The following is a 15,936-nucleotide window of genomic DNA, read 5'->3' on the forward strand; positions in this document are numbered from 1 at the left end:
CCTTGGAAGGAAGCACATAAATACAAAAATACAAGCGTGAAATTGAGAAGTACAGTCAACGCTCCACAATTCCAAGCTCGAAAGGGACCAGAAATTGGCTCAAAATGTGCACAGTTTGAATTAAGGGGACATTTTTTAAACACATATGATGTACACGGGCTGCTAAAGTGCCAGTTTGAATAAACAGGAAGTTGAAATTAAGAGTCAAAATTAAACGACCCCACCTCGCTAACTGAATCACTGGTAATTAATATACATTTTATAAAAGAACGAAAACTAAAATTAACTAACTGAGCCGAAAACATACACAGTGAGGTCGACTGGCGACAGCAAGCTGGAAAAAAACTACTCAGCACTTGTGCACATGGTTAATTTAGGGCTAATAGTGACAAAGAGGTCTGACTGCATACAGGTGATTAAAGAACCACAACGAAATGTCCCAAGACTAAGAAATACAAAAAGAACTCACACTTGAGGATATTTCTTTGTTCTAGCTCTTCAGGCGTCGGACGCAAACTTAGCCTCCTAAATAGGTGTCAAGAAAATCGGGAGAAAAAAAGAATCAAATGTTAATTCCTCATTTTTGTGATGCAGAGGCAGAGAAAGGCATGGAGATACTGCAAGTCTCAGCTCGTCTATGCTGAACACCACACACAAAGATATACAGGTAAATGTAAAAAGGAATAGGAAACAGGAACTGGTCTTAAAAAGTAAACTTTTCAAAAGCGATAAGCTGGTGCCCTCGTGTCGAAACGTGTCCAGCTATGGCGTCGTGTGATCAGTCTAATGAGGACACAGTCCTGAACGAGCATGCGATACACAGAAACCCGTAATAACACCACAGGAACTATACTACTGCACCGATTTTTGCGACATCACGAAACACACAATTTGCGATTGAGAGGACATAGTAGTAGCGCTAAAAAACAGGGACAAAGTTAGACGAAGACAACACAGGCGCTAGACATCAACTGACTTTATTCTCGCAAAGAACCACGAATTTATAGGTGACAATCAGGAGCAAAAAAAAAAAAAATAAACAATCGAATCGCATGCGTGACGGCACTTCCCGACACAGGAACCTCAAATCTTTAGTACACAGATAAACAATTGGTTTTCTCACACGCGATTGCCATTCCATGTGAATTAGAAAGGCTTCCAGTACCCATGTCCTCTCAATCCAAACACCAAGTAGCCCAGCTTTCTGCCTTAAACACAATTGGCACTGGTACTCTGCTGCTTTAATTAAACAGTGACCAATCCAACATGTGCAGGCAATGCAACACTGTGAACGAGACTATGCTTTGTGTTATCAAAGATGCCATAGGACTTATTTGTGATGCACCACAGCAAGTGGAGTTTCACTCCCCGATTACTGGAAATACAGTTGAACCCCTCAATAACGAAAGCCCTCAAGAACGAAATTCTCACGGCAACGAAAAATTCTGGCACCCCCGGCGAACTCCCATAGGGTTCAATGCATTTGTCCCCTCTCAACAGCGAAGAGTTTTTAAAAAGCAGTCCCACATTAACGAAAGTTTGAGGTAGTGATCTGCAACATTTTTTCGGCACATCAGTCAGTAGGGAACATAGAATGGGCAAAACTGCAGCAGCATACTCATCCGACCAAGTCGGGCCCGTTCATTTCACCTGCCAACAAGCACCGGCGCAGCCATTTTTGTTTACTTTCAGTTGGTTCGGTAATGATGATGATAGCAAAGCATTTTTTTTTTTTGCCCGCTGAAAGCGGATTTTTGCTAGCCCGTCTGTTGGGGACTACGAGTGATGAGCGACGACGAGTGACGACGAAGATTGCGAAAACCAAGCACAAGGTAAGCAAGTAAGCTCGCGTGATGTGCTTGATGCTTTTGACGTTATCCGGACTTTTCTCGGTGACCACGACGACGACGAAGCTATGCATAGCTTATCAAGCTGCGAAGCCAGAGTCATCAAGCTCCTGCACAGCAATGTCAAGCAGAGCAAAATAAGCGACTTTTTTCATTAAATTTTGGTTCTGCAAGGTATTGGGTGTGCTTATTTGTCTATTTTCGCGACAGCGAAATTCTCACGACAACGAAAAGGTTTTCCTGCCCCGGCGGTTTCGTAATTGCGGGGTTCGACTGTACCTACAAATTTTAGAATAACACAAAAAAGCAAAAAAAGAGGAGTGCCGCAATCACAGCCAAGGAGGGGTGGCCCACCTTGTTAATTTGTTTCCGACTGCCTCCCGTGACTCCTGCCGCTCACGGTCAGACTGCATCTGCAAGATGTTCTTGTCGATGAGCTCCTGCCGGTCAGGCCGCTGGGCCAGCTTGAGGGCCAGGGAGTCCTTGCGTGCTATCTTGGCCGCCAGGCGACCTGCAAAGTAGAGCACAGCAACGGACGAGAGACGGCCAGTTCCAGAGGCACACTACAATTCAAAGCTCAGCATCTGCACCAACTGTGTCGGAACTGAGTGACAGATTGATTTAAGGGGGGATCCTGGTCTTTGAAAAAAAATTTTTATTAATGAAGTCACAGTTATGAAATTTCCAGGCCACATGTGGTTTTGTCCGCTGATTCTGGATATGTCATTTAATTTCGTGTAAAACAATTCCTTGAGCACTTATGCACATTTTATGCAACTGTTTTGCGGAGAGTTTTGAAGAAAATTTGCTGCAGGAAACTCGCTGAAATGTATGCCATTGGGTTCTCTTGACACCAAGGAATACAATAAGGGTAAAATTATCATCCTGGCTCTCATAGAACTTTAGTAATAGGGTACTGAAGCTGTCACTTCAGAAACAGGAATACACACTTTCCATCTCATTTCTGAAGCGACAACTTCAAAACTCTATAACTTAAGTTCTATGATAGGCAGGATGATAATTTGACCCTTATTGTATTCCTTGGTGTCAAGAGAACCCAATGACATACATTTCAGCGAGTTTCCCAAAGCAAATTTTCTTCAAAACTCTCCGCAAAATACTAGCATAAAAAGTGCATAAGTGCTCAAGGAATTGTTTTACATGAAATCAAATGACATTATTTAGAATCAGCACACAAAAATACATATTCCCTGAAGATTTCGTAACTGTGACTTCATTAATAAAAATTTTTTTTTCAAGACCAGTGTCCCCCCTTAAACACCTGCAGAACATGTTCGCACATCTCCCTTGACGCGAATCACTCGGTGGCAAAGCTTGTGGCATGATACCAAAAACAATTTTGCACTCAAATTCATTCTAGTCATCATGTCAGCCTGACTAGAGGACACTTCAACTGGCAGCCTGTGGAGTGGAAACTTGACAGATTAAAGCAGTTGAGCCATATGGAAAATTTCCGCCAGTGTCGCTCTGACGCGATTAATGCAATGGCGCGAAAGATGAACTGGCTACATCTTCTTTGCATGGTGCAGCATTGCACTGAAGGCAGGCATTTTATGCTTAGTCTTCGCATTCAAATGGGCCAGTTTTGTGCGTACTGAGAGGAAGTCAGATACAGTGGAACCTCGATTATACGACGTTCAGGGGACCGCGCGAAACCGTCGTATAATCCGGGTGTCGTATAATCGAAAATCAAAGAATGCGGCCAGTGGCGCTCGGCCTTGCGCCGAAAACTGTTGACCGGCTTCAAGCCCGCGGCAAGTACGCCAATCAGATTAAAAAAGACAAAACCCAGCATTTGTTTGAAACAGATTTGCAAAAAAATCTTTATTACCGTTTAAAAAAAAAATCGGTAATTTTTTTTTGCACCTTTGCCCAACCTTGGCGCATCAACTTTCTTTCAAGGGCTGCCACGTCCGGCAGTAGGTCGCCAACATCGTCGCGCGCGCAAGCAAAGCGCCGGATGTTGTCGACGCTCTGCAACAGGTCCGCGTAACTAGGAATGGGAGCGCAAACCTCTGCATCGTTGTCCGCTTCCGAAGTTTTATCGTGGGGCACAAGCATCCATTACTTCCATTACAAAAAGCGCCGTGGACGCCGCTGTCCTCGCTTCGGCGAGCGCGGCCTCGCCCGCTTATCTGTTTTTTCATTAGCGTCGGCTCCTGCCGACACATCTGTTGCTGGGACGCGCGTATCTTTTCTCTTTATCTTTCCTCTGATCTTTTAACTCTCCTCGGGCAGCGGTGGTGGCTTGGCTCACGCCAGTAGGCGGGCCCGTGCGCTTCCCTTTTCATCCTTCTCTCAGTCGCAACAACACGCAGGCCGCGCCTCCTTGGGACTCCGACTGCACAGGCTCGACGAAAAAGAGAGCAAGTGCACTTGGCGGCCTCGGCAACGCTCTCTTCCGCGCAAAAACGGGGGTGCTTAGATTCGCATGCAAAGTTTTTTTTTTTTTCAGAAATTTTTTTCCGAAAATAGGGGGGGGTGCTTAGAATCGTGAAAATACGGTACATCCCGGCCTGCGTTTGCTGACGACCTTTTTTGACGGACGGTACGAGCCAGCCGTCGTACGAAGCGGGGTACTTCTAAAATTTGCGTCGTATAACCGAGGTTTTTAATGCATTGTCTCTATGGGGGTTTTGCTGGGACCGCACAAATTCGTCGTAAAATGCGGGTCGTCGCATGACCGGGGGACGTATAATCGAGGTTCCACTGTATATGCATAGATAGCTAAGATGTGCACAAAAGAAGAGCAGGGGAGACTCAACTTCGAAGAAATAGCAGCCCCAACTGCAAAGGACCTGCAAAGGTGCGGTGGTTAGCTTCCTGTTAACAACTGTCTTTCCAATTATACTGCGATAACTGTAGGGCAAAAAAGATCTGACACTGTTCAAATACTTCAGGAACTGTTTGCTGTGTTTTTACACCCCTGGCCCGACAAGAGAGCTCTAGCTTCCACAGTGCTGCTCACAACTTGTGAGATCAAGTGGCTGCTGGTAGGTATCCACAAGATTGAAAGGATCCAGAACCTGGCCGTGCGATTTGTAAATGCCAACTATTCCAGAAATTTCAGCGTCTCTGTTGCAAAGAATAACCTTGGATGGGTATCACTCCAGCAGCGAAGGAAACTTCTTAGACTTAAAATTTCTCCACACTTTCTTTCACAATAAGACTGGTATTAACAGGGAGCATTCTCTGCGACATCCCGATTATGTCTCACCGCATCTTGATCATGCCTCTAAAATTAAAGAGATCAGGCGTAAAACGAACTTCTTCAAGATGTCCTTCTTCCCCCAAACAATTTGCGAATGGAATAAACTCCCACATGAGATTGCTACCATTACCTCCACTGATGTTTTTTTTTACCTCACGCCGCCGCGGTGGCTCAGTGGTTATGGTGCTCGGCTGCTGACCCGACAGACGCGGGTTCGATCCCGGCCGCGGCGGTTGAATTTCTTTGGAGGGGAAATTCTAGAGGCCCGTGTACTGTACGATGTCAGTGCACGTTAAAGAACCCCAGGTGGTCGAAATTTCCGGAGCCCTCCACTACGGTGTCTCTCACAGCCTTAGTCGCTTTGGGACGTTAAACCCCATAAACCAAACCAAACCATCAATGCGAAATATGCACTTTAATTAAGCCCTTGTTTCTTCAATGGTTGTAAAAGTGCTGCCTATATGCTTGTTTGACTGTAAATTCAGTTGCTTGCCTATTATTTTTTATCTGCATTTCCTGCTTTTTCGACTGTGTTTGAGTCGTCTTCCCCCCCCCCCCACAGTAATGCCTCACGGCGCTGCGAGTACAGTAATAAATACCCGGAGCAACGAGTTACCTTGCTCATCGTCGCCATAGTAGTCTCGCCAGTTGATGGGGCCGTCCTCATCCGAATCTGAGTGGCTGTCTCCTCCCCCGCCGGGGCTGGCGGTGGTCGGAGGTGGCGGCCACTGGTTCTCCTTGTTACTGCCCTCGTGCAGTTGCAACCCGGGAGGCAGGGGACTCTGGGCCCCACTGGGGCTCAGGTGGATCCGCGTTGGCCGCAACCTGCACAAGGGGACAAACAACCGGAGGACTCAAAGGGCTGCACACCATGCGAATCCAACAAGCCAGCAACCCCTGGACAATAAAATAACTGTATACCCTCCTGAGACCTGCCTACGGAGAATTTCTCGCGTTCGGCAACGCAATTATGGGCGCAGCAGGCACGGACGCAGTTCTTCCTCACTTCCTGTTACGACCTGTGTCTCTATCTAGTGAGTATGGTCTAAGTTGCGTCTATTCCCCTTTCTTCGGGAGCTATCAAAATGGACGGAGCCGGTGCAAGCGTATTTACTGAGCACAGAAAAAAAACGGAAAGCAGATTCATGTGCATACCAGCAGGCATTAAGGGGGGACATGGGTCTTAGAGCATTTTTTTTATTTACAGACCAAATACATTAAAACTGCACAGACTTATTCAGTTTTTTCTGCTGATTTCAAATATGCAATTTATTTATTTCTAGGTCAATTAGTTCCTGAGATATTAATATATATCCTGCCATTGTCTGCTTAAACAATAGAAAAAAAATGGGCCACCAGAAATTTAATTTTAATATGTGAGTAGATCCTGCAATGTGTGAGGAATGCAACGCTGGAAGCAGTTTTCAGTTTTTTGTCCGTGTGGACAAATAAGCTTAATAGTTAGTTTCATGTGTGTCATGTGTTTTCTGGCACTGTATGTCTGGTTAACTCACTTGAAAACTAACTATTAAGCCCATTTGACCACACGGACAAAAAACTGAAAACTGCTTCCAGCGTTGCATTCCTCACACATTGTAGTATCTACTCACATATTAAAATTAAATTTTTGGTGGCCCATTTTTTTTCTATTGTTTGAGCAGACAATGGCATGATATATATTAATATCTAAGGAACTTATTGCCCTAGAAATAAACAAATTGCATATTTGAAATCAGCAGAAAAAACAGAATAAGTCTGTGCAGTTTCATTGCATTTGGTCTGTAAATAAAAAAAAAATGCTCTAAGACCCATGTCCCCCCTTAAAAGTACTTTTAAGCACTTAATTGCACTCTTAACAGTGCGACCAACACACAAAAGCATGAAGCTGGAGTGAAGAGGGGATTAACTTTCCTCAGTGTTCTGCGCTTCGGAAATGTCGCAAGTTTATAAATATAGGACATTTCCCAGTACACTGAGAAAGTTTCATCATCATCATCAGCCTGACTACACCCACTGCAGGGCAAAGGCCTCTCCCATGTCTCTCCAATTAACCCTGTCCTTCGCCAGTTACGGCCACCGTATTCCTGCAAATTTCTTAATCTCATCCACCCACCTAACTTTCTGCCACCCCCTGCTACACTTGCCTTTTCTTGGTATCCACTCCGTTACCCTTAAGGACCAGAGGTTATCTTGCCTTCGCATTACATGCTCTGCCAAGCCCACTTATTCCTCTTGATTTCAACTAGGATGTCATTAACCCGCGTTTGTTCTCTCACCCACTACACCCGCTTCCAATCTCTTAACGTTACACCTATCATTTTCTTTCATAGCTTGCTGCGTTGTCCTTAACTTATGCTGAACCCTCTTTGTTAGCCTCCACGTTTCTGCGTCATAGGTGAGTACCGGTAAGATACAGCTGTTGTATACTTTTAACAAAATAAAATAACTGAATTTGCCCTACGGGTCTTGGGGGATATGGGCAACCTCAGGCACCTCTTACTGCGTTTTGGTCTCAGTGCTGATGATGTGTCCTGCAGTCGCTGCATACGAAAACTGCCTTAGTGTCCCATTGTTTTTAGCATTTCTGCACTTCTATTTTCCTCTTATAAAGTTTTGTCTCACAATACGTTTCAAATCTATCCCTGTAAACGTTTTGTCCCATGTGGCTTGCAATATAGGAGAAATTCTGAAATTTCTACACAGCAGACAAACAAAGACAAAGCCATCATCCTTGTCCCACTTGTTCCATCCTTTTCTCCTCCGTTTTCTGACGAGCCAACATACCCAAAGAAGAGAATAAAAGGAAAATTTATTCCAGGATTATTCCAGAAAGATGGTCACCTGACATTTTTCCACTTCAAGAGGGCCGAAAAGCGTGGAAATTAACTGCTGCAAAGCCAGGCTCTAAAAAATCTTCCAATGCATGCATTCTCAAAAGTTCCAATACATGCACAGTCTTTGCCAAAAGTAACCAGGCTGCACGTTTTTCTTCTCAGTCGGATATTAAAGCTGTTATGCTAGCCTTCAAGCTCTAAATGTCTGTATTGTAAGAAGAACCCCTGTCCTCACCTTCAAATAACTTTTTGATCTTTAGGGAAGCCGTGAGGGCGCTGTTATACGAATGAGAAGCAAACCATGGAGCCTGGTTACTTTTGACAAAGACTGTACTATTTTCAGGGGCAAGGCCAAGATGCTCCTAGCAAGAGCTCAGAGTTCAGAGTGCAGAATAGCTGCTGCCGCGCAGAGCTCTGTGCAGGCGTTGCAGCCTCAGTGGGTACACGCAGGCAGCAATCTTGGGGTTCTCTGTTTACCTGGCCTGTGCGGCCGTCAGTTGCTGCTGTGTCGCGTGGGCCCCGTTGACCTGCTGCTTCTTGAGTGCGCTCTTGCGGGGAAGGGCAGAGCTGCGGGGGGGCTCCTTGGCGGGGATCTCCTCGACCAGTGCCACCCCAACGGAGGGCACCACGAGCGTATTGCTGCCGGCGGGGCTACCGTCCCCACCTCCGGTGGTTCGCACCGTGGGCTGCGCCGCCAGCTCACAGATGTCACCCGTGACGCCCGAGTCGTCCGAGTCGTCCCCTTCCTGAGGCACCAACTGGCGCGGCGGCAGCGGCGTCTGCTGCCGCGGCGGTTGCTGCTGCTGCTGCTGCGCGGAGGGGGGCGACGAGAGCCCGTCCTGCGGCGGCGACGCAGTGGCGGCCGCCGCCATCTGCTGCCGGTTGCGCTCGGCCATGGCGGCAAACCTCAGGTTCAGGCTCGACGCCACTGCATTCGCAGGGAACGAGGCGAATAGAGGGAAGAAGAAGCAGGCACAGATCGTCATCATCAGGAGAACTGAAGAAATGCACGCAAGTCAGAAAGTTCCCCAAGCTCAGTGGCTGCGATGTCGCCTAGTGAACACAAGGTTGAACGACCAAATCCCAGCTATCGTAGTCCCATTTCAATGCAGGCAAAACAAAAAAACGCCCAGGTCCTGCATGATGCCAATGCAGGTTAAACCACCCCAGATGTTCAGAATTAATCCCCGAGCCCTCCATGGCACAGACTTCCCCTCTCCCTCCTTTCAAACCACTTATCATCCTTAACAGCGTGGTTCAGGTGTCCACCATAAGTGAGACAGCTGTAGCACTGTTCCTTTACTCATAAAGCATTCACATTTAATTAAAGTCTACAAAAAAGAGCAATGTGTTCCAGCTGCAACGTTGACTTTTTTTTTTCCAAGATGTGTCAAGATGTGTCCCCTCGTTTCATGCCAGTACTGCATTGACAATGGAAATGTTTTTGGCAAATACTTGTTTGCCCTGGAACTATCAAGAAGTGAGCAGACAAGCAAAAATGCACTCCGCCATGCATGTACTACCAGCATCGAATGAAACAAACTGAACAACTGAAATGTGAATGCAAAACAAAAATACTAGCTGCTGAAAAGAAAATACAGGCAGCTTCCATTAATACTTTAATACTTCCAAAGAGCAATGCTTGCACTTTTGAAGAGATATGCAACTGCCCCAGCAATAATTCTCTCTCAACTGCGATCTTCTCATTCTGCTGTCCATGCTGCAGTTGCCTTGTATGTGCTTCAACAATGACTGTACATGCATGTCAACATTGCGTGAAGTACTTAGACTCCATAGTGCAGGTAATAAGGAGCAAAATCAGACAACAACTGGTGGGTTTGTGCACAGCTGCTCATGACCAACTGGCTTGTACACTAATACGACTGCACCTCCAAGCGTTGTATTGCACAGTCTGCCTCTCGAGAGTACAGTGTACAACGCTTCAACAACTTCTTACTTGGATGAAGCACGATTGTAGTGGCATCTGCATAGCTTTCAGCTGTGGTCACTACTAAGCTACATTGCATCAGAATCTTGCCATCACAGAAGGGGGGGTCAATGGAAGCCCCTAGTTCTCTCACAACCATTGTCATACCGGTCCATAGTGGACAAATGTGCTGCACCCGCAAGAAGACTACTAGCACACCGAAAAGTTCGGAAGAACGACTCTGATAGCATAGACAGGCAAGTTTTGTCTGTGATGTTCGGCCCAGATTTTTAGCAAGCGAACGGTCGTGTTGTGCCTTCAAGGAGCGGCTCATTATGAACTAATGCCAACTAGGACATTTCCTTATGTTGGACCCGAGCATACCTCAAGCCCAGGAGGCCAACTGATCGCAATTCCTTGTCCTAAAGCGTGGCCGCAGAGTTTCAATCGGTCAAATTTTAGGGGAATTCCCCAAGGTGGAGTAGATTTGTAATAAGGTAGAGTAGAGAGTAGATTTGTAGATTTGCAATTCTACTCCACCTTGGGGAATTCCCCTAAAATTTGACCAACACAGTTCCCACTTCAAGTTATTGACCAATTCGTTCTCGCCCTACCATAAGCTTGCCGTCCCGGTTAGCTCAATTGGTAGAGCGACTGCTCCGGTGAGGCGGTGGTCCCGGGTTCGAACTACGGACCAGGACGAATTTTTCTTTAACTACGAGGTTTCTGAGAAAGCTGTATAGCTTTCCTCGGCGGCCGTATGGCTGCGCTCGGGTGGTTATCAATGAGTGATTACTAGGGGTGTGCGATTATTCGAAATTTTCGAATACATTTCGAATATTCTATTTTCAGTATTCGTATTCGATTTGAAATCCAAGTATTCGTGTCGTTTCGAATATTCGACCCAACGCGAATATTGGTATATAGCCGAATATTCTATTGCGAGCACCGGCGTTCATTTCGGTCCGCAAGTCCCATCGATAGAGACATAACAACATGGCGGCGCCAAGAGCAATGCATAACGTTGGGCCATGACGTAGCTGACTGCGCTGGTGAGCTCCTTTGTGGGTATAACTGCGAAGCTGGTATAGTCAGAACTGTGCACGAAGTACCTCGCAATACGTGCCAGTTCAGTGCCAAGTGAGAGGGCATTTTCTGGAGCTGGAGAAGTCGTTTCAGCTAGAAGGGAACTACTTCGGCCTGACCATGTCGCGCGGCTGGTTTTCTTTCAGAACAACCTTTAATGTTCATCCCAGCAACGCGCATTTGTTCATATGGCAAGCTAGCCTTAATCAATGCTGTGTACTAGCCATCTTCTCTGATATTTCCACTCTTCTAAGAATAATGTTCTAGACTTGGATACTTTTTGTGCAGCCACACACACCTTTTGTGTTCATTTAATCATTGATAGTTGAACTGTGATGTTCTTCGGTGCTCAAATAAATGTTTTGTTGTGGTTAAATGCATCTGTCCTTGATTATTCGATATTCGATTCGATATTCGGAACCAAGTATTCGTATTCGATTCGTATTCGAAAATTTTGATATTCGCACACCTCTAGTGAATACTCCCTTATTAGAGTTTCAATCAGCGGAAGGCTCAAGCAAAGACAAGTGAAATGACGTCTTCAGCAAAAGCAAACAGAAAGGGGGGCCCTCGCTTTGAACAGCTCAGCCTGCGAGCGGCTCAACTGACCTTCGGCAAATCGCAGCCCCAGGGTGGGCGACGGGTTGGAGAACATTGGTGGGGGTGGGATGGGTCCGATCTCGCTCACTGCTATAGGAGGCTCTGGCAGTGCCGAGAGGGTCAGGAGTTCCAGGGAGGGCGGCTCTCCCCCCGCGCTGCCGCCGCCGCCACTCATGCCACCACCGCCGCCGTGGCCCATGGGGGACAGGTGCAGCGAGCTCATGTCCAGCAGGATAGGGGGTGCTGCTGTGTGCCCAGGGGGAGGAGAGGGTGTCGCACACCATGCGGGGGGTGGCGGAACATTCACACGCACACCCGCAAACACGGTGGGCAGCCAGGGCGTGGAGGGGGGGGAGAAGAAAAAAAATGGAGCAGGCAGGGGAAGAAGCACACACCAATCAGTCACAGCTGCCATCTCTTGAGCTTGCGATACTACGAGAACTCCTCAGATGTGCAAGACCTTCGATAAAAAAATTACGCAAGTACCTCCAGAGGCAGCGCAAACTTGAGCAAGACAGCCGGAAGAAAGCCTTCATCCGTTAAGGGGGGAAGCTGGTCTTAGAAAAAAAATTTTTGCTAATGAAGCCACAATAATGGAATCTTCTAGAAGCATGTATTTCTGCGTGCCAATAGGGGATATTCAAAATTCCGCAAGTGCGCTTTCCCACATAAATATGTTGCCCCAAACAAGATGGCCGACTTCGCTATAAAGGAACTAGGTGCTCTACAGGACAGGCGCTAAAGGTGCGGATAGAATGTAAGAAACGTATTTTGGAAGAATCGAACAAAAAACCAGTCTTTCTTGCTTTGTCTCAGCTGGAAACGCATGGTCAGCCATCTTGTTTGGGACAACATTGTTATGCGGGAAAGCGCACTTGCGGAATTTTGAATATCCCCTATTCCAAATGTGCAATTTAATTTTATGTACAACAAGTCCTTGTGCACTTATATAATACGTTATGTAACTTTTTGCCGAGACCTTTCAATAAATTTTGCTCCAGGAAACTCGCTAGGACGCATGCCATTGGCTTGTTTTGACATCAAACTATGCAATAAGGGCAAAATTATGATCTGGCCTATCACAGAAGTCTAGTTACAGGGTTTTTGAATTTGCCACTTCACAAACAGGACGAAACTGATGATTTCGAAACCCTATAACTCACCTTCTATAACAGGCAGGATAATAATTTTACGCTTATTGCATAGCTTGACATTGAGAGAAGCCAATGGCATGCAGTCTAACAAGTTCCCTGCAGCAGAATTCCTTTGAAACTGTTGGCAAAAGTTGCCTAACATATTGCATAAGTGCACGAGGACTTGTTGTACATAAAATTAAATTACATATTTGTAAACAGCACACAAAAATGCATGTTTCCTGAAGATTTCATAGCTGTGACTTCATTAATAAAGATTTATTTCTAAGACCCTCTTCCCCCCTTAATCAGCATTTCGACAAGAGCTTGGACAAAGACAAGTCCTCTTGTCAAAATGCTGCTTCCTCCTGCGTCTTGTCCAAATTTTGCTGCAAAGCATTGCAACGTTATGGACCACTATGTAATGCACATCTATTACATCCATTTTTTTTTTAAGCTAGTAGTTGAAGAAGTCACAGTGAGCTCCAGTGTCATCTATCGTATCCACTGAGCACTTCAAGATCAAAAGTGATGCAGCTATCAGAAAACCTACAAATCAACACAAAATTGCAAATCAGCATTCAAGATCTCGGGAAAACGCTCTTACTGCTTTGGTTAGAGGGGGTTACATATAACGACGTCAGGCACAGCCTTTCATCACAAGCTCTCCGCTCTCCTTACACGCATGACAAAACAAGGGGACACCACAGCAGCTAGGCCTCTCTCTTGTTCTACTTTCTTGAAGCCCAAACAGAAATCCGATTTCCCTGCGCATTTAAACTAAGTCGGGATGGTAAAAAACTACTTTCTTGGGAACCACTTGGGCTTCTCTCCAAAGTGGAAGAATTAATTGCGCAAAAAGTTCCGCGTGTCTTGTATCTTTTTCATTAGTTCACCTGGTCTTGACACATCTAGTTCATAGGTGATTCCTAAGGGAGACTTTTTGGACCCAGTTTTAGACTACAGAACATGCACAACAGCCGAGCAGAGATGCAAACTATAGATAATACTGGCATGCCTGACCTTGCACTGAATAACGAGTAGGTAGCTGAAGGTGTCCTGTTGTCGCAATGACCAGAATTTAGAAATTATTTAGCTACACTGCTTGGTACACACAAGAAACACGGCAAGACATCGTCACCCTACAAGGACAAATTATTAACAAAAACAGAAAGGCGAGAAGCAAGCTAAACTAAGACAAGGTTCCTGTAGTTAAAAAAAAAAAAAAAGGCACAGAGGTCACTGGAAACCACTCCAAGAATCCTCGACATGTTCGTACGATGCCTGCAGTGGCATGAAGTTACCCAATTCTGAGTAGATTAGTGTGGAACACTAACAGCTCATTCCAATTCGCAGAAAGATTAGTGTGGAACACTAACAGCTCATTCCAGTTCACAGAAGATGCACTCCTGTGCCATACAATGCCAGCCATTCTCACAGTACACGGCACACACACGTGAACAAACACTCAGAGACAGTAAAACGGTGGTGGCAGAAGGAAATGGCTAGGCACGGGTGCAACATTCAAAAGCTCGTTCTAGCAAAAATGCAGGTCCGCATGTCGGGAAAACACAGAGCGGCTTGCATGCAGAGGACTGCAAAAGTGGCCGGCTGACCTTGGCGGAATTCGTGGTAAGCGTTAGCGTCATGCACAATCATCCCTCGCCTAACTGCACTGTACTGCTCGCAAGTGTCGGGAACCACAAGCAAACAAGACGTGGCGTACACTGAAGAAGCGCCGCAGCTCAGAAAGCAAGCGAATGCTTACTACTTGTGCGTCAAAGGGTTTACCACGGGCACCTTAAACTAGTATTCGTTTGGACCACAATGTCAAGAGCACTCCATTTTACCTCTGGTGCAGATGATAGAGTGCATGCAGTCGAATGCGAAACCCTTCTGTTCTTCAAACACACAAAAATGGAAATTTTAAAAGAGGCCATCACTTGAAGTATGACAAGTTGCAGTTGGTCCGTGTAGCCGAACTGTACAGTAGGATCAATGCTTCGAAACCAGGACAAACACAAACAGCTTCAATACACCCACGACACCACACACTAATCCGCAGAAACATACAAACAGCCACATCTACTCATCTGGAGTCATCAATCTTTACACCATGACAGTGCAGTAGCAGCTCGTAATTTTGGCTGTGCAAATACCTCCTGTACCTGCCGACTCTTGCCACCTGGCAACAATGCCGCAAGCACACTTATGCGCTGTTGTTAAGCTTTCATACCTCGCGTATAACCACAGTGTGAGTACAGGTTGCTTAAGTTTCAACAGGTTTGAATTTAACACAAATGTAGAAAGACAACACCACACTGCTCTGACAGCTGCTCATGCCCACAAAATTTGTCACTTCTTTCCACCGAAGCTTCATACTAATGCAATAAAGTGGTTGACTGCACATCCTAGTCTTAAGTAAGCGTTGACGGACAGCACCCATTGTGTGTTTCACTTGGGACTCATCCACAGCTGCTCAAGTAACTCCTACACTGGTCTGCACAGGATGCAAAAAAAGTGCACAAGCCTCAGCTGCTTGGCACCAGTTCATACGCACGCGGTTATGGTGGACATTAACTTCCCTTTGAGCATATCCCTAAGTGGCACAGTATATATACTTATCGCTTGCAGCTTGACACGCCATTACATTATGAACACTTTTATCGAATTTTTCTGCCTCCCAGAGCTATTCCATGGGCTGTGGGTTGCCATGGAGTACTGGAGGGCTACATAACCTACTGACAAGAGGTAACACCACCACCGAATAAAATGCCCCTCTACGTCACTATAGTTACACACAGGTAAATTCCACAAGAAACGTCATAACCTTGTGCTTTGAAAGTTCACCCTTGTACAACCAGCTTCGGCATTGTTGTAGCAACAAAATCAACTGCCCTCAATCTAGAGGCGGAGAGACTCTAACCAAGCCACAAGGCACAAAAAAAATTGACACTTACTGCTCTCCATCCCGAGTCATTTCTTGTGAGACTGCAAACATCCCTTAATGACGGGCTCGAGAATGACTAGTTGCACCACGTAGAAAAGCCATGGTGTCATAGACAACGAGCGATCTTTACAAAAAACGACCGAATTACAATTCTAGAGAAGTATTACTGCTTTGGGGCTTGGCTGGAATCCTCCAACATCACACACCCGCACAAGTCTGGGTGAAGGGCGTTCAGTCAAACCGTGCACGGGGTGTTAAAAACTACGGTGAACGTGTTCAGTGTGAGGCAATCACAGTCTCACTGGGCCACCACTGACGGGGGATTGG

At 46.0% G+C, this 15,936-nt stretch overlaps 1 protein-coding gene across 8 annotated transcripts in view; it reads right to left on the reverse strand.

The window, feature by feature from the left end:
- Positions 1–15,936, reverse strand: part of LOC149334985 (phosphatase and actin regulator 2) — a 133,736-nt gene that overhangs the window by 8,802 nt on the left and 108,998 nt on the right. For 5 of the 8 annotated variants that reach the window (XM_089551681.1, XM_089551676.1, XM_089551678.1 and 2 more), the window contains 5 exons: positions 11,536–11,772; positions 8,391–8,841; positions 5,696–5,904; positions 2,202–2,358; positions 470–525 (listed from right to left, as the gene is read on the reverse strand). In XM_089551681.1, coding sequence (XP_089407807.1) covers positions 470–525; positions 2,202–2,358; positions 5,696–5,904; positions 8,391–8,841; positions 11,536–11,772 — 1,110 coding nt within the window. The remainder of the gene's footprint in view (positions 1–469; positions 526–2,201; positions 2,359–5,695; positions 5,905–8,390; positions 8,842–11,535; positions 11,773–15,936) is intronic. The other 3 variants (XM_089551682.1, XM_089551677.1, XM_089551683.1) reach the window with 2 other exon arrangements.

Source organism: Amblyomma mixtum, chromosome 7, assembly GCF_055824585.1.
Source record: "Amblyomma mixtum isolate Tamu chromosome 7, ASM5582458v1, whole genome shotgun sequence".
Classification (NCBI taxonomy): domain Eukaryota; kingdom Metazoa; phylum Arthropoda; class Arachnida; order Ixodida; family Ixodidae; genus Amblyomma; species Amblyomma mixtum.